Source organism: Pimephales promelas, chromosome 2, assembly GCF_988280905.1.
Source record: "Pimephales promelas chromosome 2, fPimPro1.hap1.1, whole genome shotgun sequence".
NCBI lineage: Eukaryota > Metazoa > Chordata > Actinopteri > Cypriniformes > Leuciscidae > Pimephales > Pimephales promelas.
Window position 1 is genome coordinate 10,872,342 of NC_142770.1, and position 26,656 is coordinate 10,898,997.

A 26,656-nucleotide genomic window follows, 5' to 3' on the forward strand; every position below is an offset into this window, starting at 1 on the left:
CCGAAATCTCTGTGTAAATAATGAGTTTTCCTGCAAATCCGGCGCTTGCGCAGACCGAAGCGTCCTCGCCCCCAGATCACTTGGACGTGGCTGTGGTTACAAGAGGTAAAAACGCTATAAATACTGTTCATTTTCTGTGTTTTAGGCCATCAATGTGTACTTACATTTACGAGTCATTAAATCATATTTAATTTGGACTTCTCTGTGCATGCTCTTTGAGGTGGACCCCATAGACCTCCATTATATGACTGATAGACACGAACGAATATCAAAATTGAAAATACTGTGGAAACAGACACCTACATCTTGGATGCCCTTGAGGTAAGCTAAAACATATCAAAAATTAATTTCAAAGTGAACTATCCCTTTAATTTCCACTTGCCCCTCGAGTGACAAACAATGATTTTAACGTTTATGGTACTGCTAAAATACTAACAGTGTATGAAGGAGAAAAAAAAAAAACAAGCTGTCCCACAAAAGCCAGTTGTTTTATTTCATAGGAACACAAATAAATAAATGTAACAAAATACATTAGGTTGGTAGCTTTTTGCGCAGCACGTACCATAACACTGATATCCTTCAGGACAGCACGCTAATGGTGTCAGGTTGCACTGTAGAGGCATACCAATGCGCTGCCTCATAGAGAAATATCGAATCACTTTACTAAAGAGCATTTAGAGCTGATGATCAATGCGACTGCAGCGTGTGCACTGAGTTCTAACAGAGCGTATAAGCCTTTTTTTGACCGTGTGCAATATACTTGTTAGCAGCATGGAGAAGGTTTTGTATTAGAACCGACAGTCTGAATGCGAAAACGACGGAGGCTTTGAATGAAACAAAATGTTCAGAAGAAGAATAAACATTAACGTTCATTGGTCTTTTTTGGCAAACACGTTTAGACTGTCCTTCATTACAATAATACTTGAGTTTAACTTGCAGTCCTTCATACATAATTTGTGCCACAGATATAATATAATATACTGTCACGATACAATTCAATAGTACCATTCTGATAGGAAACAACGATCCAATGAATGTGACTGAATATGGTATTTTTTTGAGGTACCACTGTAAATTAGCCATAACAGACGCTTTAGGGATGAGTTTGCCCCAAAAATGAACAAAATACATGAAAAAACACTTCATTTTTGGGTAACCATCCCTATAAAATGGACCGTCACACCATCATTGCTCAACAGCCCAAAAAAAAAAAACACCAAAGGTCTGCCGTTTACACAAACTCATCCCTGACTTCATTTCTGACGCTCTTTAACACAGTGTTCGATTGAAACAAAACGCCATCGGAGTCATTCTGGCTCAGTTTGGTCTTCAGTTAGCGCTGTAGGCGTCTATGTCGTAGTACGCGGATTGAAGCCGTACTGTTTTGAGTCATTAAACGGGTCACCAGGTCCAGACTATGTCCCGCCACCTTCTCGCCGTTCACCTCTAAGATCTCGTCCCCGACCCCGAGCAGCCCCGCGTAGAGTTTCTCCATATTGCTGTCGCCCATTTCTTCAACGTACACCCCTTAAACATAAAGCGAGTTAGTCTTAAACGTTTCGACTGCGTCAGAAGGGCATGAAAACGAGAGCGAGAGGTCACTCACCTGAGTCTGGCCTGCCTTTTCCTCGTGCAATGACAAAGCCGAAGGGGCCGTTGGGGGGTCTGGAGAGCTCCAGTAAGATGGTGCCGTCAGGGAAGGCCTGAGCCACGCGTCCCACCGGGCGCACCCCACTGGGCCGCCCCACGTCCTCTACACTCAAGGCACGGTCAAGACCCCTAAAACACACACAGATTTATCCACCTAAAACGACCTATGAAATGGAAAAGTATTTAACTGCCAGAATTTAGGGTTATTTATATATGTAAATATGTCATTTTATATTTTCAAATAATATATTAAATATTTTAAATACATAATTATATTAGTATTTATTTTTGATAATCATATTTATAATTTAACCTTATTTTTTTTGACACCCTTATCAAACATTGGGCTGTATTCCATGAATACTTCCAAAGAATCCCATGTATTTTCAACTGTGAAGGCTGAATAAACAAGATACAACCAGAACAGATCTATCCTCGCTGGCTCTCAAGCAAGATGATGTAAGCTGCAGCTCAGCTCCAGTCACTAAGGCTGGAATTTCCTCTCTGGCTATCTCTCCTTCCCTTAGACATACATTCACACGCTCGTAAACACCACACATGCTCACAGGCACTATCGAATCACAGCGCCGCTGACAAACACACTGTATCTGGCACTGTGAACAACCCAAACACACTTAAAGGGCAGCGTCTAGTAATACACGCAAGAGGCTGAATATAGCAGCAGCATGTAGACAGGTGATCATTCCCGGGATTCCATGTCTTTCTTTGGCAAACGCACACCTCTATTTTTATCCTTCCTCCCTCCCTCTTTTTATTGCTGCTGCTGCTGCTGACCCAGTCAATGGAAAATACTAATCCTTTTGCACAACACGACAGCTGTCTGAACATTACAAGAACACGATGCATGCTCCGCAGAACATGTCATGCTTGAAATTGCCATCGTTCATTACACTACAATGTTACAAAGAGGTAAATGGGATGATTTAATAAAACCAAGCGGTGTACATGTTATGAAATAATGCTTACAAAATATTATGGGGATGGTATCAGATTATTTTTTTGTAAATTATTATGGAATTATTTATTACAAAAATTGTAAATTCTAAAGAAATTATATTAAGTATATATTCATATATTATATGTTTAAATATTGTAGTAGTAATATTATTATAATATTAATATTAAATGGATATAAAATATATTATAAAATGTATATAATAAATATTATAAAATAACTATATATGTTTTATATATATATATATTTATTTATATTTGTTATAATTATATAATATAGTATTATTGTTTAAAATAAAATTTTATATATTGCATTATCACCCTCATATTTTTTAAATAATGTAAACAAAACTTGCAATAGTCATGTCTCGAGAATTACAATATTATATTAGATTTTAACTTTTTTTTTTTTTTTACATTATAATTACGGCTGTCAAGATTAATCGCATCCAAAATAAAAGTTTGTGTTTACATAATATATGTGTGTATACTGTGTATAATTATTTTTTATATATACATACACACATATGCATGTATATATTTAAGAAAAATGTGTTATTAATATATCAAATATTTATATTTATGTGTAATATTAATTTTGTATAAATATGTATAAAGTATATACATGCAAATATTTTTTTAAATATATACATGCATGTGTGTGTATTTGTATACAAAATAATTATACACAGTACACACACACATTTTGCATGCGATTAATTGGTTGACAGTCCTAATATTATAATATTATATTTTATATTGTTTGGTGTCATTTAAAGTGATGCTTCATATTAGTGTGTTAGTATATTGTGTACATGTTATACCTGTTTAATACAGGGCTACAGGGCTGTTCTCCTGGAGTGTATGCAGAGGAGCGGTCTGATTTCATCTTGGGTATTTGGAGATTTTGAGCCGATGATGATCTCCTCAGCTGGAGAAACGGAGACCCCTAGTGGTGAGAAATGATACAGTCAGTGCCAATCACTAAATTATCATTCTTCAATTGTAATTAGTATCTATTTATAAGAAACATTTTATTTCTTTAAAAAAGTTACAGATGTTTTTTTTGAGGGACTTCTACAGGTTGTCATATAATAAAACAAGATGCTAACCAGACATATAGTCTGCAGTGAGGGGGCTTTCTTTAGCTGGTGGTGGTGTCTGTGTGTGGGGCTGGGGGAGGTGGAGGGTGATGATGGCCGAAGGTTTTGGTTCGAGTTTGAGTTGGGTTTGTGGTGCAGGCTGAGCTGATCCATGCTGCTGGATCGTCCCTTTCCCAGCAACCCCACACTGTTCAGCCCCATGGCAGAGAAGAACCGCCGCAGGGAGAGTTTGGGTCGACCCTCCCGATGCTCCGCATCCATCCCCGCTCTAAAAAACAAGTTATGTATACATATATGTAAACTTTGGTTTTGTAATGTCTGGATAAATGTTTATGCAATTGTAATTCTCAGTCAGTAGGTGGCAGTTTTGTAGTAGACAAACATGGTAAGTCTGGACCACATCTCTCATGACCTACTTTGAGCATGAATTGGCAAAGCAATCTGTATGATTGTTGCCCCGGAAATTAAATTGTTCAGCGAAAGGATTGAACATTTTAGTAAAGAATCCAGTTTGATAAAGTCCTAACCAAAAAAGGGGATTACAGAAAAGAGATGTAGCCGTAGGTAAGGGCATAGGGGTGATTCTCATAATTTCTGCCTCTTTCTTTCCCTCTTTACTCACTGGGAAAAGTTTGGGCTAGTTGCCCTGAGATGCACTGGTCTGATTGGCCCTCTGACGTGTCCATCAGTGAGATGAGTCTGGGTTGATTCAGCACTGCTGGATGTTGCGTCAGATCCTAGTTGTCCTGTAGTGTGGTGTTGTTCCACATCTGAGTAAGAATAGAAAAAGTGGCAGTACATATCAAAGGACGATGGATGAAACATTCTGTGTAAATTATTAAATATTACAATGATGCTGTGTAAACTGAATTGTTACTTATAACAATATAACAGTGAATCATCTCACGTTACAGAAACGTACATGTCAGAACACATTTTCAAGTAGCATCACACAAGATGGAAAACTGTTGAAGGGGGTGGAAAAAGACTGATCGTACAAGTAACTGGCCCACTGTGGGATTACTCAGCTAGGACAGTATGGATCTGCTGATCTGGACAATCCCCAACGGGACAGGAACACAGTGAAGAGAAGCGCACACACCCAAAGGTGACACCTGACCGACTGGAGCAGAGCTCACATGTCTACCTGGAATTGCCACTTCATACTGGGAAAAGCTTTGATTCATTTTTAGAGTACGTTACACAAGCGTGCATCTGCAATATTAGCTTTATCCTGTTTGGCGTGAAGCTCAGATATGTAGTAAAAAATTATTAGATCTATTTCAGCTAGTTCTATTAGTAGTTTACTAATTGTAGACTTCATGCTATAAAGTATTTTTCTGAAAAAAAAAAATGGATAAAGCTCAGTGCTAGTAACCAGAATGGTGAAAATGATTGTTTCCCTAAACAAAGCACTTCCTCAATGTTACTTTTGGGGGGTTGTCTTTGTATGTGTATGGCAGGGGTGTCTAATACTGCTCCAGGAGAGCCACTATCTTGCAGACTTTAGATTTAACCCCAATTAAACACACCTGAACCATCAAGAAACCTCCAAGCAGGCAGTTATGATGGGGGGCTTTCGCATCAGGTAGTTCTAGGAACTTGGTTCTATAAACTAGCCTCCATGGTGGTTCCCTGAGAACTAACGGTTCCCTTAGGAACATTTACTGGTTGCATTCGCACCGCCAGTAGGAACTCTGAAGTGACGTAAGCCACGCTTGTTGTAGTGACTTTTATTTTGACGGTTTATTTTGGTGTTTAGCGAGCATTCGGCCAATCAGCAGACTCTAACGTCACTGGTAGTTCCTATAGGTGCTGGTTTAGACCCTGATCTGAAGTACAAGCTAAATTAGTTCCTCCAAAAGTTCCTAGAACTAAAATTGTTCCTACGATGCGAAAGCCCGTTTGGACTTGCTAGAGTTAAATTCTGCAGGACATTGGCCCTCCAGAAGCATGTTTAGACACCCCTGGTACCCCTAGCCCATGTAGTTAAACTAACCTGTAGACCTCTCCTCCCCTTGTATGGGTAGGTTTCGAGCACACAGAACCGGACTTGTCTTGAGTAAGGGTCCAGGGGTGACCATGACAGATCTGTCCTCCCAGTAACCCAACCCAGAGGGAGTCTGCTCCTGCACAATGCCCCCTGCCTCTGTGGAGTCCAGATACTCTGGCGAAGACATGAGTGTGACGGTCCGTCGACCATTAGAGCGGTCTTTGGAGCTGGACTTCAGGGCAGATTTTTTCGGTTGGAGAGGAGGAGGGGTTTGGTGGGGAAGGTGGGAACTTGGCGGTTCTCCTTTTGGAGGCAACGGAGGTGCCACAATCCCTTTGCTGGATGTAGGGCTGCATGTGGCTGGTATTCTCTGTCCAAGTAAATCAGTGGCGTAGGGGTTGAATGGCAATGCTACTCCATTCGAGAGACACATTTGAGTCCCGTTGGGTGTGAGTTTGTTGCAGTCCGGAGGTGTCGGAACCCTAAGGCCATTGACGTACAAGGGTTCCTGCTTACTCTCCAGTTTTCGGACCTTCTTCTTCAGCTTCTGGAAGGTTCCTCTACTGCTCACATTATCCGCAGGACTGCAATGCGTTCCATCGCTGTGGACAATAGCAGGACTCGTCCCAATGTACGTCTCCTTAATCTGTTCGATCCGGACTAGCCGGTTGGGAAGTGTGGGAGCAACCCAACATGGTACCTTTTTCCCTTCTACTTCCCCGTTAGGTACGGACAGAGAATTTGAGTTCAAGCTAGGATCATGGGGTTCATTTAGAAAGGTCCCACATGAGTTGCACTGCCTGTTTGCTGTCTCCGAACCTTTGCCATTTAACAAACTCTTCTTGGCTTTTGTCTTCCAGAATATTGAATCCTTCGAGCCATGTCCTGTCTCCGCCTTTCCATTGATGTAAGACGACAAGCTGGGTTTGGACACCAGCAGGCCCTGTGCTCTTTCTCCAGCCCTGCGTCGCTGGCGTAGCCGCTCCAGGTAGCGCACCTCGGCATCCTTCTCGGATTCGTCTTCGAAACGCACGCGAGTTGGGGACTGGCCGTGCCTCCGCCGGGTGCCACCAAGTGAGTCGCCGCTAGAGGAGTCACTGAGGTTTCCAGAGACCACCGCCACGCCCTCCTTCCCGGCAAGAGGAGCCTGGTGTAAGGGTACACCAACCCAGGAGAGCAGCTCCCTGTACACACATGCACATATATGAAATTAGTTGCATTCCTGTGCACTTAGATACACAAAGAAATGGATGCATGCCAAAGTGGCCTGCAGTCTATCTCCCAGCATGGAGACATGGGCAAATTCCTGAGGAAATTTTCCCTCTGCTTTGGCTCGTCTGTGCGCATTCCTGACGTGCTTTTTACTCCTTTTAGGAAGGTCGTCTTCAACACATCAGACATTTCAATATCATCATTCATCAGGTCTTTGTTAGATATAAGAGGACCAAAACAAGTGTCTTTCAATATTCCGTGTTTGCTAAGGAATAGAAATCTAATAGTGTACCGGTATTATTGTGCACTGGGACTTTTCATGTCTGTTAAGCATTGAGCACTGTTCTGAAACCTATGGGACTTTTTACAGCTGTGAGTTTGTCTTAAACATTCAATCTCAAGAGAGGCAGTTAAGTGGTAAGTTTAACCCGAGCAAAACCGACAGCAGTGTAATCAACATCACCGAGCTGTTTTCCCCATAAGGGAGAGGCAGGGAGGGAATTAGGGAGAAGGAAAGTAACAGCTGGCAGACATGACAGGTGTAGCGGAGCAGTACAGCAAAGCAGAGCTCCCGTTTAAATAAATAAAAAAGAGATTTTTCTGTCAGTCACTAATTCACCATTATTTGTTTAAATCCAAAGCCAGAAAAAGGATATATAATTTATATTTTTATTTTTATATTTATAATGAAAAAACAACAACTAAAAGCACAGTGCTGAAAATGTAATAATTATCATGAATTTAATATTACTTATATTTGTTTAAAAAAACGTAATATATATGTTAACATATTGTTAATGTTTTTAAAAAACATATTATTCCTCTTTCCTCAGTGCGCGTCAGTTTTTGTTGTGACGTTTAAAATTGCCTTAATCTGTTCCGGATGCTGCCATGCACCGCTTGTCTTCATACCAAACAAGGAGACAGGCGTTTGGGGCGGCTCGCCCATCTGTCTTTGTGTGAAAGTGCTGAGGTAGAGAACAGAGCGCTGGATGGGGAAGTGGGATTTAGAGGCACCAGACGTGTGTACACGTTGTATAATTCAGGTTGTCTTATATAACACGTGCCCGGCAGAAACAGAGAAGAAGAGTTTGAAGGAGGACACTAGTTAGTTTAGAAGTTTAAATTCAGGCTACTATTAGCTTCATGCTGTTTCACTGATTAAATTGGCGTCTTGGTTATATTATTATATGATGCTTTTATGTCAGTTTCAAACAAATACGTAGAAGAAACCCTTATTTAAAAATGCTATATTAAAAGGCCAGACCGAAATAGAGAGCAGCACCTGTTGCTTCTGAAAAGAGATTTGCCAAACACTTCCCCCCTTCCCTTTTATCAGCTGCCGGACTCCAAACGGAGCAAAAGACAAGTCGGTCCAGCCCCCAATACTACAGTTTAAGATCTACATCCCCCACACAGACCCTCAAGTGTGAGCAGGCGAAGGTTTCCTTGTTTTGATATGAAGAGAGCCATGTAAACACCCTCCCTTCCCATGATGCCTAAGCCTCTAAACCCCAACCCCCCCAGCAGAAACCCCAACAATCCGAAAACTAGGGAAAAAGAGAGCGTAGAAACTTACGGGTTGTCCCTCTGGACGGGTAGGATGGTGTGGTCGGCTTTGAGAGGGTTGGACCGGGCCTTCATACGCGCTCTCTCTAGCAGTCGTTTGGCCTGCTCGTGGCGAGGGCTCAGCGGAAGGTTGTCGCCCAACACAAAGGCCCTGTGGGCCGGCCAGAGAGACACAGAGAGAAAGAAACACGTCAGCTCCTGTGCGGTGTGGGGGGGGATTAAGTGGAGCAGGCCGTCATCACTAATTAGGCTGACGGTTGTTGAGTGTGTGTTGGGTTTGTACCTGATTATGATGCGCTTGATGGGCTAATGCATATGTTTACATGATCAAAGGCTTGAATATTACTCTAAAATAGAAATATGGCCATACCAAGTTATAAAAAGACAGAAATCAGAATGTATGGGTCATTCTCAGGAACTGGTATGCCTCAGGACTTACTACTGATGTAATTCAAAGGAAACTGAACTCATTATTTAATAACATAAACTCTGTTTTGTGTGTAATGTAAAATACTTTTTTTAAATAATCAGCCAATTTTCTAATTTGCCTGTCACTGATTCACTCATTTATTTTTTTTAAATCCATGAAAAAAATATGTAATACTATTTATTTATTTGTTTTTGTTTTTTATATTTAATTCAAAGGATTTTTTAAACTAAAAACATACATTAAACTTATTAGACATATATTAAACATAAACTTATATATTTAACAAAATATAAAAGTCTTTATGAAATGTCTTTCTCAGGGACTGGTATACCTCAGGAGTTACTACTGATATAATTAAAATGAAATTTAACTTAGTCTTATTATTTAAATAGCTTTAAATTTGTTTGTGTAATGTAAAAAAAATCATTCGAATGGGTTACATAGAATTTTCATTCACTTTAAATTTGGCCTTATCATAAGTTCAAATATCACGCTGCTTATACTATTAATTTTCTCCTATAATGTAAATATGTCTGTTATTTATTTTCAACACAGTTTTGATGTTTCCCCTCTTTTAATATATATATATATATATATGAAGAGTTCAGATGCAAAACCCTCTAAGTGCCATTTGAAATTTTCTTCTAGAATGATAATTTTTATCATCAAGCTTGTATATTGAAGTTCAGTAATTTCACTTAAATTACAATTAATATGTAATCTTCATTGCAATTTAAGTGAAATTACTGAACTTAAATATACAAGCTTGATAAAAATTATCATTCTAGAAGAAAATTTCAAATGGCACTTAGAGGCTTTTGCATCTGAACTCTTCATATATACATGTATATATATATATATATATATATATATATATATATATATATTATATATATTATATATATATATATATATATATATATACATGTATATATGAAGAGTTCAGATGCAAAAGCCTCTAAATGCCATTTGAAATTTTCTTCTTGAATAATGATTTTTATCAAACTTGTATATTTAAGTTCAGTTATTTCACTTAAATAACAATTCATAGGTAACTATCATTGCCATTTAAGTGAAATCACTGAACTTAAATCTACAAGCTTGATAAAAATGGTCATTCTAGAAGAAAATTTCAAATGGCACTTAGAGGCTTTTGCATCTGAACTCTTCATATATATATATATGAGGGAAATATATATATATATATATCTATATATATATATATATATATATAATAATTTTTATTAGCTTGAAGAAAATGGCTGAACTATTTCCATTGTTATTCAACTTTTAGGTGGAGTTTGAAGGAGAGGCAGGAAAAGCCAATGATATGATCTCGTTCCTCTGCTTATGAAAAACTTCAGCAGCTGTTTTCTCCTGAGCTCACATTCCCCTTTCTTGAATGTTCAATATTTAGAGATATCCAGATGCTGGGTTTTCGGGGAGAAATTAAGAAAAACTACTTCGAAGAGTCTCAGGTAAGTGAAATAATAAATCTCTAATCAGTACTGTGAGAAGCTAAATATACATGGTGTGTGAGAATAATGTGAGAGCATCAATCTGTGCTGCCCACCTTTGGCTGTGTTCACTACCTTGGAGCGATATCCCAGAATCCCAATCACTGTCATTCAGGACACATATATCTGTAGAAACTGATACAGAGACATTCTAATTACAGGGGGTTTGACATCCATAATTATTTTTGGCTTGATATCAATAAGTTGAGTGAACTGCTAAAAGCCAGCTGTTTATCTCTCTTGACATGAGAAGGTCATCTTGTCTGCCAACGTCTGGTGCTACGAAAGTGAGAAAAAGTGAAGCGTCTTTGTTTTTCCCTTTATCACAGTAAGTTGTTTTTAATCAGTGTAATTCTCATTCTTATCCTTCTGTCCTCTCATATCTGGATTATCCAGCTCTCTAGTCTATATGACCTCTGCTTCATTAGAGAGGTCATGTGCGCCTGTTGCGTGTAATCCGTAAACGTGCTCATCAGACATGCGCTAACGGCATTTGACACCTGTCTGATAGCCTTGGATTAACCCTGCATTATATCGCACATTACATTACATCGGATAAGGCTGATTACATCTTAGCTTCCGGAAACAACCCAGCTGAGTTTGAAACCCTATTCATTTCAATATGAAATGAATATTGAATTATTCATTTCTCATTTATCAATTATTCATATTCATTTCAATATGAAATGAATATCATGATTTATTGCTATTTTTAAATATCATGATTTTAAATATCATATATTGCTTCATATTTAATTAGGAATGCACTGAAATGAGCATTTTGGTCAATACCGATAACCGATAATTCATTATATTTGAAAGGCAATAACCAATATATTAGCCGATAAATCTAAATCAAAACAAAAACAAAAGTCTCACCATTAAAATCCATGTCCCAAGCGAACACTTATAATGTTCTCATTTATAACAGACTTGAGCTGAATTTTTTTTTTTTTTTTTTTTTGTTGGTTGGACCTCATGACTGATTTGTCGATTATTAAGCAACGACAGTCAATCAGTGTTGTTATTTTTTAATAAGTAATAAATAATAAATACATTTCATTATTATTCATTTTTCTTCATTATGATTTCAGGACAGTAGTTATCAACCTGACAATTTCTATTTTAAAATATATATAGTAGAGCAAGATCGATATATCGGCAGGTCGATATTATCGGCCGATATTAGGCATTTTCCAAACTATCGGTATTGGCAGTTATACTGGCCGATAAATGAATATTTCAAAAATAAAATATAAACGGACGAAACACGCTTGAGCCATGTCATCAGTGTTGGAGTTGGATAGTTTGTCCAACAGAGGGCACTCAACAGTCCCTGTTGGCAACACTCGTTGAGTTGGTCACGAGACATACATTGCTTAAATAACAATTAAAAGAACATCTGCATCAGTTCTCTTAACTCAAATAAGCATGACAAAATTTGTGACTATCATGTCCAGTTTTGCTGCTGTTAAATAAACCGAGAGTGAAGCGGAATTAGCTAGTAATAGTTACGTTACTTTGTTACAGTGTACTGACTGTCCTTTTAACTTTTGACAATGTGACTGAAGTATTTCTTTAATAGCGTGTGACAGTTATAGCAATGAGACGTATCATCTCTCCTTGGCCTGTTATATTGAAAATGTATGTTTTAAAATTTGCAGTATGACGCAATCCATTGCTAAATTATGGCTCATCATAGACTAGCTAACCACAAAGCCACTATCATCAGTCTGTTCTGTTTCTTTTTAAAATGCATCATCATATTATTTTAGTTAAAACTCATAAATAACTACAAATAACTAATGTTAGGGAAATCTGTTAATGTTTGTTTTGTTGCGCGTTTCTGAAAAAATAAATAAAAATATCGGCCGATATATCGAAATATCGGATTTTAAAACCAACAAATATTTGTATCGGGATTGGCCTTCAAAATCATTTATCGGTCGGGCTCTAATATATAGGGTATTTTAATTCAGAAATAAAGAACCAATCACAGAAGAGGTTTGTTAAAGTCATGTCTGCGTGTCTGAATTGCATTTTTAACATATTTTTGAAGAAATTAATACAAAATGAATTGCACCATGTCACTGAGACATGTCTCCTTACCTCTACCACCAATATGCGTCAGGTCCTCCAGCCTCTGTCCTGGCACATGGTCTTTGTTCTGGGTTTTCTGCAGCATCTGTTTGAGAAGGCCACGGTTCATCTCGACCCTCTCGGCCAGGGACAGTGTGCCTTCACTGCTGCACATGCTCTCTAAGCTGTCGGCCCGCCAGAGTCCTTTTTGTCCCACCTCGTCATGATTGTACCTGCGTAGGTGACTCTCCAGGCTGTCAGACCTTTGGAGTTCCCTTGGAAACTTGTGGCCCATTTTGGAGCCAAGGGCCCATGGCAATCCATTTGGTCCGTCTTTCCCAACAGGAACATGCCCGTTTGGAAGTGGCAACTCCGGCCTAATGGACCTCCAGAAATACTTTGGTGGCATCCAAGGATTATCGGATAGGGAAGCGCCGTCCTGAGTACCGCAAACATCGTTCGAGAGGTTCTCCAGACTTGCTCCTTCTCCAAGGCCACAGGGAACTGTCAGCAACACTTCGGAAGAGATGGGATCATGGTCGAGTTCTACCTGAGGCTTAGGGTCTCCTGTGAGGAACATCAGGGGCTTGCGAGGTTCCCCTTCTTCATCGCTGCTGCTGGAGGCCCAAGCATCAGTGAGGGCATATCCAAGCATGAAAGTCCCAGGAATCACCTTCTTGTCCTGGTTCTTACTTTCAGGTTCTTTCCAGGCAACTCTGCTGCGCTCAGAGAGAGCCTTGACCTTGGACTGCAGCGCAGATACGGCAGAGCCTTGAGTTTGCTGATGTGAAGGTGAGGACGGGGAGCTGGGCTCTGGGCTAGTGTCAGAAGGACACCCATCCTCTGGCTCTCTGAGGTGGATGTCAGAGTTTTGGGAGGCGGAAGGCAGGGATTCAGCATCCTCAGATGTCACTGCTTCCTCCATGGTGAATCAGAGAGTCAGTGGAACATGTTGGTGGCTGAGGGGAATGAAAAGAAACAAGAACAAGACAGAATTATTGACTAATAATTGCGTGGATTATTAATATATGTAGTACACAGGAGAACTTCTCACAAAAAATGTCTGCCTATTTCACAAAAGTTGAGCCGTTCTTAAGGCCAATTTATACTTCAGTGTCGAGGGTACGCTGTAGTGTATGTCGTGATCATTTATACTTCTGCGTTCAGGTCTTGGTTGCTCTGCAGTACTGCTCCGAAACGCTAGTTGGCGGCGGAGGGTTTTAATATTCCACTGTGTTTAGATTCCTCGCGGCTAGGTTACTACAAGCAATGGCGACTGGTCCTACATAAACCAAAAAGAACCTTGAGGTCAGAATCAGCGAATCTCCTGGTGGTACCGCGAACATTCAGGAAACTGAGAGGAGACCGTGCTTTTACAGCAGCTGCCCCCAGGATGTGGAATTGTTTACCCCAATATATCAGGGAATGTTCCTCCATCAATGATTTTAAAGGTCACCTAAAAACGTACTTTTTTGCATTAGCGTTCGACTGCCCATGAGTACGTTGATGAAATAGGTCGATGAGTACGTATTGGTGAAATTGTTTTTTATTGAGAGGTTGTGATGTCCATAGAAAGGCGTAGAATTTAACTGTGATTCACTGATTTTTTTTAATTTTTATTTTCATTTTATTTTCATTTATTTTTTTACTTTCTATTTTCTGTACAGCATGTTATGTACAGTTTTATTCTTTCTTATGTACAGCACTTTGGTCAACTCATGTTGTATTATTATGTGCTTTATAAATAAATTGAACCTTGAACCTTGAACCTTGACTGAAAGAGAGCGAATCATGTTGGAGTTGGAGCTTATTGAGGTGGAAAAACAGTTAATTTTAGTGAAATTACTAAAACTATAAGGCAGAAATGAGAGAAGATGTCGGAGATGGTACGTGCGGAAATGCGTAGGAGGAAATGCGACGCTACAAAGCCGACCAATCACAGATCTTGCGGTCTGCGTCGTCGCGACGTGTAGTTACATTTTTGAGGAGGTGCACGTCAGGCTACGGCGAAGGGTACGCGGTATGGTACGCGTCTGTGCGTATGGTACGCCGTACCAACTGCGCGCACCCTTCGCAGAAGTATAAATTGGCCTTAAAGTTGTAGTAATGGCATGAGGTTAGTAATTTGCACAAAACACAGACAAATCATCTCCATATAAAGGCTTTCTGCAAAATCTTTCCTTTTCAGCCTTTTGAAAGTTTTTGGTGAGTCATAATTTGTTCGTAAAATCGTCCATACGCATGGTTAGAGAATGAAACTCTTTCATTTCTTTCATTCAAAGTTTTTGGTGAGTCATAATTTGTTCGGAAAAACGTCCATATGCATGGTTAGAGAATGTTTAGGCTTGTTTAGAGAATGTTTAGGCTAAAAGTCTTTTGTGTGTGTGTGTGTGTGTGTGTGTGTGTGTGTGTGTGTGTGTGTGTGTGTGTGTGTGTGTATATATATATATATATATATATGATAAGTTCAGATGCAAAAGCCTCTAAGTGCCATTTGAAATTTTGTTCTAGAATGACCATTTTTATCAAGCTTGTGTATTTAAGTTCAGTAATTTCACTTAAATGACAATTAATAGGTAATCTTCATTGTCAATTAAGTGAAATTACTGAACTTAAATATACAAGCTTGATAAAAATTATAATATTAGAAGAAAATTTCAAATGCCACTTAGAGGCTTTTGCATCTGAACTCTTCATATACAGTATATATATATATATATAATATTAAGAAAGTAAAACAAGTCAGTATTGCTTCTCAAGTCAATGTATCTTTTCTCTATGAAGTTTACATATTTTTAAATAAAAAAAGACAAATATAATCATTATATGATTTTCAGTGCAAAGGATTCAGTTTAAGCATTTGCATTTTTTTAGTTTTTGACATTTTGCATGAACTGAGGGAAATAATTGTGTGCATTTTAAACTGTCCTTTAAAGCCATTAGTAACCACAGAGGTTTTAATTGTCCTCAAACTAGTGAAAAGCACATTCTTCATTCAACTGAATTTTTGACAAATCACTTTGTTGACAAAAAGAATTTCACATATTTCATTCTTTCCAAACAGCTTTATCCAAGGCTTGACCACACTATCTGAAAAATCTAAAATGTCACAAACAACTGCCAGTATGTCATTGTGGATTTTCTTAAGGCTGAGGGAAAGTAATAATTAATATTTTAGTGAGTCACGTAAGTTTTAATTTCTCTTCTAACTACTAACGCCACTGATGTAGAACAAGTTTCGCCAGTAAGTAACCAATACAAACACATTAACCTGTTCTGAGAATAATAAAGGGCTTGTAGACTAGCCTATAGGCTTAACAGCACTATCCTGCTTTTAAACCTCCAATTGTCATTTAACAAAACACAACGTTGTCAAACAAAAATCTGAACACTCTTAACTTTTAATTAATAAACCTAATTAAGGTGTTCAGGTGTTAGAGACATGCACTTGACATCTGATAGCCATTATTTAGGACCAGGATGGAAAAGCAAGTTCCCTCTGTGGTACGTTTACAAACGAGTGAGTTTTCTGGGAGGTTAATTTAATTTAATTAGGACTCGCTCCCGTTGCTCCAGGTACTGGGCGTTTGGATACATAAGACTTTATTCTGTCTGAAAACACACACACACACACAAGATAAGAAAGAACATTCTAAAGAATTCACTTATTAGCTTTTTAAAACACTAACAAACCCGTTCATATGTCACCTTTCACAAATTATGATTAAAGTGTAAAAGTCGTTATAGTTATGAGGGACAAATATATAGTATCAAAGTGCATGATAAAAAAGTATAACTTTCCAGTCATGACCTTTTTTTAAATAAATAAATAAATAAATGAAATTATAATAATAATTAAAGCTGCAAGCAGCATTTATCGGTGTTCAGGTCTTTAAGGCATTTAAGCACAAAAGCATCAAAAGACATTAAGTTCTATGTAGCAGGCATGATTTATCATGATATACTACATTTCAGCTTGATATTACATAATTAACCATGTTCCAATATGATTTATCATAATTTAATATGTTAAAATATGATTTACTACAGTTTAGTTCACACACTCATTTTCAACTTCAGGATAATAGTCATTTTTTACTAAATGTGGTTGTAAATGTTAAAAGATTGAATTGATAAAGTTATACTATGAATTATAGTTGAGTATTATGAAAAAAAAAATAATTTAAACAGTAGTGGGCAGTACAACACCACTCATTGGCCACCTATAATCCGATCCTCACGGAACTTTGCGGAGGAACTTTGGTTGCTGTAGCGCCACCTATCCACCTATGCACCTATGCACCTCGTACTCTGATAGCTTTGAGATATACAAATCCGAGATATATACATCTTGTCCGTCTTGAGCCAGGGATTACAGTGGTGTAAAAACATTGAAGCTAAGTCAAACGGTCTTGGAGTTATGAGCAATTTAGTACTTTTGGTTGCTGTAGCGCCACCTATGGGCCAATCGGCCTCATACTCTGATAGCTTCTCCACAATTTGAGGCCCTACCATCTGACAGAGTTTCAGAGCTCCAGCCCTTACGGTTTGGCCTGCACGATGCGTTTTAGGGGATTTTTTTTTTCTTTCGAGCAAATACAATAGGTTTTCAGCACTTCGTGCCTGAACACCTAAATATTATTATAATTACTATGCCACAAAGAGCAATTTAAAGAGCCAATTAAATATCTTGGAGTAAAAAAAGACAGACAGACAGACAGACAGACAGACAGACAGACAGACAGACAGGTAGATAGATAGACTTTTTAGGAGTTTGATAATTTCAGTGACTTTCAGCGACTTTTCCAGGCCTGGAAATCTTGATGTTTCGGTGTGCTGTTTTTCATTCCAGTTGGGGAAAAAGTTTGGAGATGAGAAAACTACAGGAAATGAGACCATTTCAAAAGAGTGAGTAGTAAAATTTATGCAATTCATACAAATTTCAAAATTCATGCTGTAAGTCTCACTTTGTGCTCAGGTCAATTTCCAATGTTCTGCGTCTGCAGTGTAAAATCATTTCCCTGCTGGTGTTGAACCTCAAACACACGGAGGGTCAGCTGTGTCGGACCAGGAATGAAAACAATCATCTCGCGCGGGACCACTTCTCTCATCTAACATTTATTTAACACTGGGGCTCAAAGAAAACAAAATACCATCCGAATGCAATGACTCACAGACACAGGTGGCCACAAAATCTTCACAAACATCTTTAAAGATCACGAGAACAGTAAATCTGACGAATCACGTCATCGCACTCGCTGAGAAGAAAAGAAAACAAATAAATATCTTCTTCAAACATCTTACCTCCTTCGTCCATCTGCTGTCTATCTTCCACAGCAGCCATATGCGCCTTTAAACCCCACTTTTACGATTTTAAAAATCATATTCTGATACCTGAAGTCAGCAAAACTTAAGCGGCCAGTCAAATTCCATCTTGCTCTAACGTTAGTTTCTGCTTTGCTTTCAGTTTTGAGCGTCCCAAATCCCTCATTCTCTATCTCTCTCTCTCTCTCTCTCGCTCCAGCTGTTTTGGGCAGGCTCGTGTGTGCTGTGCACACACTCCCACTTCAAATTTGGCCTACTAAACAACTACCTTTACTCACTCCTCTCTCGTTACAGAAGAAAGACCAACTGTAAAACTGGACTACATGATGTGGAAAGATTGCTACGTTGCTATGGAGACCGTCGTGGCCACCTTTGAGAGAAACTGGCCTGTAAAACGTTCCTATTGGTTGAGGGACTCCCGTAGCCCCGCCCCCAAACAGGAGGGCCGTAATGTTACCCTTGAATTTGGGTGGAAAGGAGATGGAAGAATTCTTAAACGCCGAGAGGAAGTTCTCGAGTCTCCAGGCACATGTTCAGCTGCCAAGGAATTTCCTTTGTTGATTGTGAGCGCGCGCCCGCTGATTTGTGCCCGTCTTTATGTTTAATAACCTCCGTGACTTTCACGTTAAGAGGACTTTTGGCATTTGGTTTGATTTTTTTGTTAGACGTAGCTACACCCATTAGAAGTCACTCGGACATCATTCGTGATTATTTTTCTTCCAGGAAGCACATAAATCCCTGATTTGAGGCCAGTTCTGAAGCACAGCCAGATGTAATAGAGAGCAATGGGCTGGGTCTTGAACTTCATGCACTGTTGAGTCCAAGGACGCATAAACTGCAGGACTAAAAAAAAAAGAAAAAATAATAGACCTTCTTATTTGTGCATTCCTCTGACCCAGACCCAGCCCTGCCTGTAGCGAGAAGTCACCCGGTAATTTTAGCTTGGACAAAATACACTTGCAAGACAGAGAGGGATGTGTGAGGGATTTATTGGATGCTTTATTGGATTTTATTGGGCCAACTGATGACGAACGAGCACAAGGATTTACATCTTATCTCTTGCAAGGCATTTATTTATTTATTTAAAGTCTCAAAATCGTAATAATTTTATTGTAATTAATTATTATATTATCTTTGTTATAATTAAAATGTTAAATAATTGTAGATGGTAAATAATTTAAAATAGATAAAATAGGTACAACAAATTAATATATATACATCATAAAACAAACTATATTATTTATTTTATATTATTTACAACTACTATACTTTTAATGGTTTAAATTTTAAATAAATAGTAACACTATTAGTAGTAGTAGTACTGTCAGATCGATTAATCATGATTAATCACATCTAACATTGTGTTGTGTATATGTGTATGTGAATAATATGTATATATATTTCAATTTGTGCCATTTTAAATGTTAATGATTAATTATATAATATTGTATAATAATAATATAGTTAATAATATACATATTAGTTTTAGATTTATAGAATGTATATAGAATTAAATTATATTTTATTATAATTATAAATGAATACAATTTTAAAATCAATACATAATATAATATAATAAATCATGTATATAAAGCCTATTAAATATTAAATATTAATTATTATATTATATTAATAACTTTATAATATTTTATAAAACAAAATAATTCGTTTGTATTATACATTTTGATTTGATGATACATCCCTGTGAGAATTTTTTGCAGATCTACAGCATACTGTAAAAACACCATTGGTTACTAGGTTTTTATTTGCAGTTTAAATCAGAAACATTATAATTAGTCCTCACAAATGAAACGTAACAATAAAGCATTCAAAGACAGTTAACTTAACAGCACAAGCACTAATGTCAAGTTCTGTGACACTTACCTTTCAGTCACTGGGATGTGCATAGCTAACCAGCACAGTATTTCCAAAAGACCCCATACATTCGCTATACTTCCTCCAAAGCAACATAATCTTCTCTAGAAGTTTGCAGTGTTTTGATTTCACAAGTTCCTCACACATTAGTCCCATGGAGGCACACAATTGGTTCGGTCGGTTAATCTGCCCAAAGATTAAGACAAAACAAAATCCGCAACAGCCAACCATTGGCGAGACATTGTTGCGTAAATCATTTCAATCTGGCCTCCACGAGCCTCCTCAGTATGAGTCAATGGGGATCAGATGAGATTATTTCATCCAGCACTGGAATGAGCTCAGCTGTGCCAACCAGTAATAACCAACTGCACCGCAGCAGTGCCAGGCCAGCAGTCTCAGACCAGTGTTCATGAAGGCCTTGGAGCACTTTTATCATGGATGGATGCACTTTGATGGAAAACAGAAACAGCCATTCACTGCCATTATAAAGCTTGGAGGAGACAGGACATGTTTTAATATAATTTTGATTGTATTCATCTGAAAGTCAAGAAGAATTGAGGGTGAGTAAATCATGGGGTCATTTTTTGAAGTTAGATATATCTTGTGCTGCTCTGATCCCAGCTGTGACAACCGTACACAGGTTACAGTCTGATACAGTCAGATCAGGCCTATCTGTTCTCATAACAGTAATGTTGCACCTTATTACTGTAAACTTCTGAACTATAAACTGGATCACAAAATGGTTTGTTGGAGTGTATGCAAATGTGAAGTGTTCAAAGGCAGTCTTGGTTGGTAAACTGGGTTCTGGGTTTAGAGGCTACGGTCGGTAATTCAGTATCATTTCGTCTTGAGTTGACCCTCATTCACTAAGCTGTGTGTGGGAAAGGTCACTGAGGCAAACACTGAGCTGGATAAGGCTTAGGCAAATGCAGTGTGCTGTGTAACATGATGACTGCAGATGAAAATGCAAAAAAATGTCACCTGGTTTCTTAGTCACTTAAAAGACAACCTGTAAATGGGTTTGTGTAGAAATGTTAGAGAGAAATGGACGTTTTTCTTCACCCAATTTCCAGAGAAACTGCTCCATCTAGTGGTGTCTATGCATAAACTATTTTAGTGTTTATGCACTACTGAAACGGATGGTTTACGCGCGGCTTTTCAAATTAATGTTGTGTTGGCTTTGGAATGGATTGTTATTTTAACCTAATATTTATTTATTTATATTATTTTAATATAAATAAATAATTCAATTCTATTTGTCAATGACATATTCATACAGAAAAAGGGGAACATTTAATTAATTTGTTAAGAAAATGATGTTAAAAATAATATATTTAATACTACAGTGTAATGTAAAGTCGTAATTTGTGATATTACACAGATAAACACACACACACACACACACACGCGCGCGCGCAATTATTAATATTAGGCGATATTAAAAACAATAGGCCTTCGTAAAATTTTAGTATTTGTAATGTAGGCTAATATATTTAATATACTTTATTTAAAATATATTGTCTTTATTCTTGATAATATATTATATCATGTTAGTAAGTTTGTAAAGTTAATAAGAGTCTGTGAAACTTAATAAAAGTCGTGCTGATCATCTGATACAGTGACATAAGGCATCAGCTGAGCTGTGGAGGAGGAGGATGATGCTATCGATGTCACTTTGCTAGTAGCACATACACTTCAAACATCAACAAACCGATAGAGGGTAGATTTACTCATTTCACCCATTTGATATAACGTAAATATGACAAATGTAATTTTTAAACGTGTTTCGTTGTTTTTAAACGTCTTGATATGTGTGTTTTTGTCGGTTAATCGTCGATTTTAGCATTACGGCGCCTCGAGCGCAAGCTAACTCTGAAACTGACAGGCGGAGAAGTTCAAACGCTAAACTATATTTACTGTAAAACAGGGGCAATATCTACATCTATATGGTGTCAGTTTAATATTCAATACCTAAATTGGTCTTAGCAGGCTTTAATTGTTTTTTTATTTATTTATTTAGGTAACGTTAGTGGGATGGCGTTTGTGAAGAGCGGATGGCTGCACAGACAGAGTGAGTGTTTATTACACCATATTTATGGCATTAAAAAGCCCAAAATAACTACAACGAAGAATTTTAATGTCGAATTTGTGCATTTTGGGATGTTGTGTAATACATTGACGATATTAAGTTGCACTTATTTAATTTAAAGCCTTCTGGGAACTCATGAAATATAAATAAACTAATGGTATGGAAAGTGTTTGTGCTTGGAGGGTGAATTGAAAAGCTTTTCAGTTTAGCTTTCAGTTTTTATTCACTTCAGTAAAACAAGCAGTCATGAACAAGTTGTTCTTGACATGAGTTGTTAGAAGGAAGTAGAAAAACAGCTGAACTTTGTCTTTGACTGTGTCTCAAAACCTAGTGAGCTGACTATCTAGGCTGCATCTTGTTATTCTTGTAAGTGTTTTAAAGCTATTCCTAGATGTTGACTTCATGATTTCTGCTTGATTCTTTTTTTATTTTATAGATAGTTTCTAGGTAGAACTATAGCGGTTAGATTAGATTGACGAGCAATTTTTTTATCTTTGTATTTTGATAAATTTTTAATGAATATATAATATAAATTTGATGCGTTAAGTTATTTTATAATATGATTAAAAAATATTTTTTTTTATTTTTACATGTAATTAAAACATGTCAGTTATTAAAATGATTTTGTCCAAATAAATTATAATTAAAATGATTTTATAATTTAATACATGTATAACATAATTAATACAACTTATACTTTATTTTTTATAGTTTTTATAATATAATGTAAAAAAATATTTTTATTAAACCTAAATACAATTCATACTTTATTTAATAATATAATAAAAAATAATTGTATTAAATTAATTTATAATAAATGTATTATATGAAAATATTAATACATTTGATATTTTTAATTATTTTATAATAACATTAAAAAAATAATATATATAATGTTATCTAAATGATATATGTGTAGTTGTTATTGTTATTATGTATTTTATAATTTTATATATTTATAACAAATATATTCATACATATAATATACCTTTTTACTTTATTTAATAATATTATTTTTAAGAAATAATATTTTTATAAAATTTTATAATTCTAAAAAGTAATAAAACAACAAAACAACAGCAACAAAATAAATGAAGACAGCTTGTGACCTTCTGCTGTCATCTATCAGGCACCATCTTGCGGCGCTGGAAGAGGAACTGGTTTGACCTCTGGTCAGATGGACGCCTGGTCTTCTACGATGACCAGCAGCGGCGGGACATGGAAGATGAGATCCACATGAAGGTGGACTGCATCAACATCCGCAACTCCAGCGCTTGTAGAGGTAGGTGTGATCTGTCTTTCCTTCTGCTTTTAAACCGCAGCAGCACACAAGAGCCTTAAAAGTGCCATTTTATGTAGTACTTGAAAGGTTTTTGTCCAACACAAGATTGAAAGTTCTGATGTGGTGTTGTTTTACATCCTCCATTATTTATTTCCAGATCTCGCGCCACCTGAAGGCAAAAGCAAAGACTCCCTCCTGCAGATCGTCTGCCGGGACGGTCGGATCATCAGCATCTGCGCAGACAGTGCAGACGATGCTTTGTGAGTCCAGTTTCTCAGTATTATTTTACAATGTGTGCTTTACAATGAGATTCCTCAATATAAACTCAATGTATGTGCTCGCAGGGCTTGGACCATGGCCCTCCAGGATGCCAGACTCAACACTGTGAGTTATATATACTGTACACTGAGTGACACATACATACTTGATCTTTCACATTTCGGAAGCATTACAGAGGCATTTGCATTGGTGTGTTTTGTAGGTTGTGGCGCCCTCTCAGATCGGTTTTGCAGAGGACGTCGTAGCATCTGCTCCTCCGCCATATTCTGAATTAAATCCAACTCCACAGGTAATAAATATATCCTCCTATTGATATTTAAAGGAAAATGGCTGTGTGGTTGAATGTGTTTTAAAGGAGTATTTCACTTTAAAAAAAAATTTTTGCTGATAATTTACTCACCCCCATGTCATCCAAGATGTCCATGTCATTCTTTCTTCAGTCGAAAAGAAATTTAAGGTTTTTGATGAAAACATTCCAGGATTTTTCTCCATGTAATGGACTTCAATGGGAACCAAACGGTTCAAGGTCCAAAAGACAGTTTCAGTGCAAACAGTTCAAAGGGCTTTAAACGATTCCAGATGATGAATAAATTTAAATGATTGCTCCTTTAAAAAAAACCCCCAAAAAAACAAAGTTGAACTTTTATAAGCTTGAAAAGACCCTTATTCATCGTCTGGTGTCGTTTAAAGCCCTTTGAACAGTTTGCACTGAAACTGTCTTTAGGACCTTGAACCAATAATTATCTTCATGTTATGGCTAATATTAAAATTCTATACTTTTTTCGTCTAAATAAATTATAGTTATTAAAATTCTTTTAAATTGAATAAATGTGACAAATGTTATAATTTACAATTTTTCTAGCAAACACGTACATTTTTATAATTTAATTATTTTATAATGAAAAAAAAATCATTTATTCTCATTTTATATTTAAAATATGATATAAAATAAATACAAATAAAAACATATATATAACAAAGCCAAATGAATGAAAAAACAAAAAAACAAAATCTAAATTTAAAACATTAGGGAAATGATATACTGATACCAATAATAATAATAATGATAATAAAAATATTCCTGATATGATACCGACACATGATTCATCCCTATTTTATGTTCTTGTTGATCTAGGTTTTCTATCCTGATGGATATGGCGGTTATGTTTCTCATCCTCCGCCTTACGCCACACAGATGGTCTATTCTGCAGATGGGCAGCAGTACTCAGTTGCTTACCCTTATCATTATCAAGGTAACAGGAAGTTGGTTGGCTTTTGACCTTTGACCTTTATGTAGTTTAATTGACCTTTGTTTGTTTCCATCAGGTGGATATGCACCTGGCGTCAACCACGTGATAGTGCAGGAGCGTCGTCGTGACGACACAGGTGATGTTGCTTTGGGGATGTTGGCCGGCGCTGCGACGGGATTGGCCCTCGGCTCTCTATTTTCCGTATTCTAATGTGTTTGCGTGAACCCAGCCCAACCTACAGCACGGGACACTGTTCCCGTGCTGTTTTAACTTTGCCTTTACGCCTCGTAACGTTCAGGTCTGATAATGTAGCCGGGCTGGGGGTACGTTTGCTTGCTTTTCTGTATTCGTCTTTGTACCAAAGCTTATTATGCACCAAAAAGGGGTTTGCTTTGCAAATTTAATCTGTAACTTACAAAGATGTACACTAAAGTATTGGCGGCTAGCCTCGAGATAAGGATAATCAGTAAGGTTTAAAGGTCATCCGCGCTTGAATAAGACAAAGTGTCTATTGTGTCTGTCGTCTTACACTAATGATGCCCTATGAAGAAATGGAACAGACCCCTGATGAAATGAATGATGGGTAACCTGTTTTGTTTTCTATTAGTTCGTGGAACTGTTTTCAGTGTAAAGCCAACATTTTGCTAAATTAATATGTGTGCGACAGTCTCTTTTTAAAAAAAGGAATAGTTCACACAAAAATAAAAATTCTGTCGAAATATTTTTTTTTTTTGAGAAAGTGTCGGTAAAAGCCTATAAAAGAACTTCTTAGACAATTTCTTCAACATAAAAAATATATCTTTATATATTCTGAACGTTTTGTTTTAATATCTTTAATTAAAAATCATATGCGTTTCAAGCTATTTTAGAGCGAGTAAATAATGGCAGAATTTTTATCTTTGTGTGAAATATTAATTTAAAGCTAATTTGACAGGAAAATAACACTAATGATGATGATACGTTATTAATACTGTGACGGCAGTTGCGATGTTATTCAGGAAGGAGTTAAGAGTGCGTCCTTAATTCTACCGCACCTTTTCTGGTTGTTATTCCTTTCTTTGCCCTTGTTTTGTTTGCGGCGGCCTTCATTTGATCGTTTATTTATTCCCAGTGTTAATATCAAGTGTGTATTTTCCCCTTTTTTTGTGTAAAATTTACAGAACAGTTCTTTACACTTTCTTTACCGTTGTTTCTTTACTTATAACTTTACAGATTTATTTTGTCCTGTTTGAAGCTTTTTCTCTCTTAAGAGTTAATATTAAATCCTACATCTTTCCAATTAACCAAACTATGATTATTCCCAGTGTTTGTGATGGGATGCGGTAAGGGAAACTTCAGGGAAAAGTTGCATCGACTCGTGATTGTTTAGACTTGCTGTCGCATTTACACAATTATGTGATCGATTTGACTGTTGTGTTTACTTACTGTTAGCAGGTAAAATTATGAATACATATAAGTGATAATAATCTTCATTGTTTAATTTATACAGGATTTATCAGAATGGATTTCAGGGCATGATTCAGTTTAACACTTTAATGATCTGGAAAAATTACATTTTCATCTGAGATGCTTATATCATTTCTAATGTTTTTTTCTTTATTGCTATGTTGTTTGGACTTTAAAAACAGTTTAAATGTTATGTTTTAAAATATACCAACTTAATCATCAGCGTGTTATTTTTAAACTATTAAAATAAGATGTCCTGTGATTTATTTGGTCAGTTTATTCATTATGTATCAATTGTCAAATTCATTTTACATTAGATACAAACACACCCTTTTGGGACTCCTTGAAAATTCTTATAAAACAAGCAACTGGATTGGGCATGTTAATATTTTTTAAATTAAGATTCTATTAATAATTTGTATATTTTTCTTAATTCATAATAATAAAGATTATGTGCACAGATTAATACTATATAATAAACACCGCAATGTTGAATAATAAACACACACAAAAAAAAAAAAACACTAAAGGAAATGCTTTACTGTAGCCCTCAAACCGTATTCACTTTATAGCCCTTAATCT

At 36.9% G+C, this 26,656-nt stretch overlaps 2 protein-coding genes and 1 long non-coding RNA gene across 8 annotated transcripts; 2 read left to right on the plus strand and 1 right to left on the minus strand.

Annotated features, from left to right (window-relative positions):
* Positions 1 to 558: 558 nt before the first annotated feature.
* Positions 559 to 13,453, minus strand: kiaa1614 (KIAA1614 ortholog). 2 transcript variants are annotated; one of them, XM_039682286.2, is made up of 9 exons: positions 12,559 to 13,453; positions 10,506 to 10,575; positions 8,513 to 8,653; positions 5,728 to 6,905; positions 4,351 to 4,498; positions 3,738 to 3,996; positions 3,450 to 3,574; positions 1,607 to 1,779; positions 559 to 1,527 (listed from the first exon to the last, which is right to left on the minus strand). In XM_039682286.2, exons 1-9 carry the CDS (start codon positions 13,451 to 13,453, stop codon positions 1,334 to 1,336), a joined length of 3,183 nt encoding a protein of 1,060 aa, XP_039538220.2. In that variant the 3' UTR covers positions 559 to 1,333. The 2 variants fall into 2 exon arrangements, with proteins under 2 accessions (XP_039538220.2, XP_039538218.2); XM_039682284.2 differs by having other exon boundaries at positions 10,506 to 10,584.
* Positions 6,739 to 17,837, plus strand: LOC120486333 (uncharacterized). Its single transcript, XR_016169692.1, has 4 exons — positions 6,739 to 6,873; positions 10,227 to 10,410; positions 17,381 to 17,436; positions 17,507 to 17,837. It is a non-coding gene; the product is annotated as an uncharacterized LOC120486333 (long non-coding RNA).
* Positions 17,838 to 21,329: 3,492 nt separating this feature from the next.
* plekhb2 (pleckstrin homology domain containing B2) lies at positions 21,330 to 26,336 on the plus strand. 5 transcript variants are annotated; one of them, XM_039682864.2, is made up of 8 exons: positions 21,330 to 21,448; positions 21,749 to 21,799; positions 22,947 to 23,099; positions 23,257 to 23,359; positions 23,444 to 23,483; positions 23,581 to 23,667; positions 24,514 to 24,631; positions 24,705 to 26,336. In XM_039682864.2, exons 2-8 carry the CDS (start codon positions 21,763 to 21,765, stop codon positions 24,836 to 24,838), a joined length of 672 nt encoding a protein of 223 aa, XP_039538798.2. In that variant the 5' UTR covers positions 21,330 to 21,448; positions 21,749 to 21,762; the 3' UTR covers positions 24,839 to 26,336. The 5 variants fall into 5 exon arrangements, with proteins under 5 accessions (XP_039538798.2, XP_039538799.2, XP_088991015.1 ...); XM_039682865.2 differs by having other exon boundaries at positions 21,359 to 21,481; XM_089134889.1 differs by having other exon boundaries at positions 21,367 to 21,440; positions 21,748 to 21,799.
* Positions 26,337 to 26,656: the final 320 nt, after the last annotated feature.

Coding starts and splice junctions, on each gene's coding strand:
- kiaa1614 (XM_039682284.2), bottom strand. CDS start 13,453: ATGGAGGAAGCAGTGACATCTGAGGATGCTGAATCCCTGCCTTCCGCC. Junction 10,585..12,558: donor GACGCATATTGGTGGTAGAG/GTAAGGAGACAT, acceptor TCTCTGTATCAG/TTTCTACAGATATATGTGTC. Junction 1,780..3,449: donor TGTAGCCCTGTATTAAACAG/GTATAACATGTA, acceptor TGTGTGTTTTAG/GGGTCTTGACCGTGCCTTGA.
- plekhb2 (XM_039682864.2), top strand. CDS start 21,763: ATGGCGTTTGTGAAGAGCGGATGGCTGCACAGACAGA. Junction 23,484..23,580: donor AGGATGCCAGACTCAACACT/GTGAGTTATATA, acceptor TGTGTTTTGTAG/GTTGTGGCGCCCTCTCAGAT. Junction 24,632..24,704: donor TTACCCTTATCATTATCAAG/GTAACAGGAAGT, acceptor TGTTTCCATCAG/GTGGATATGCACCTGGCGTC.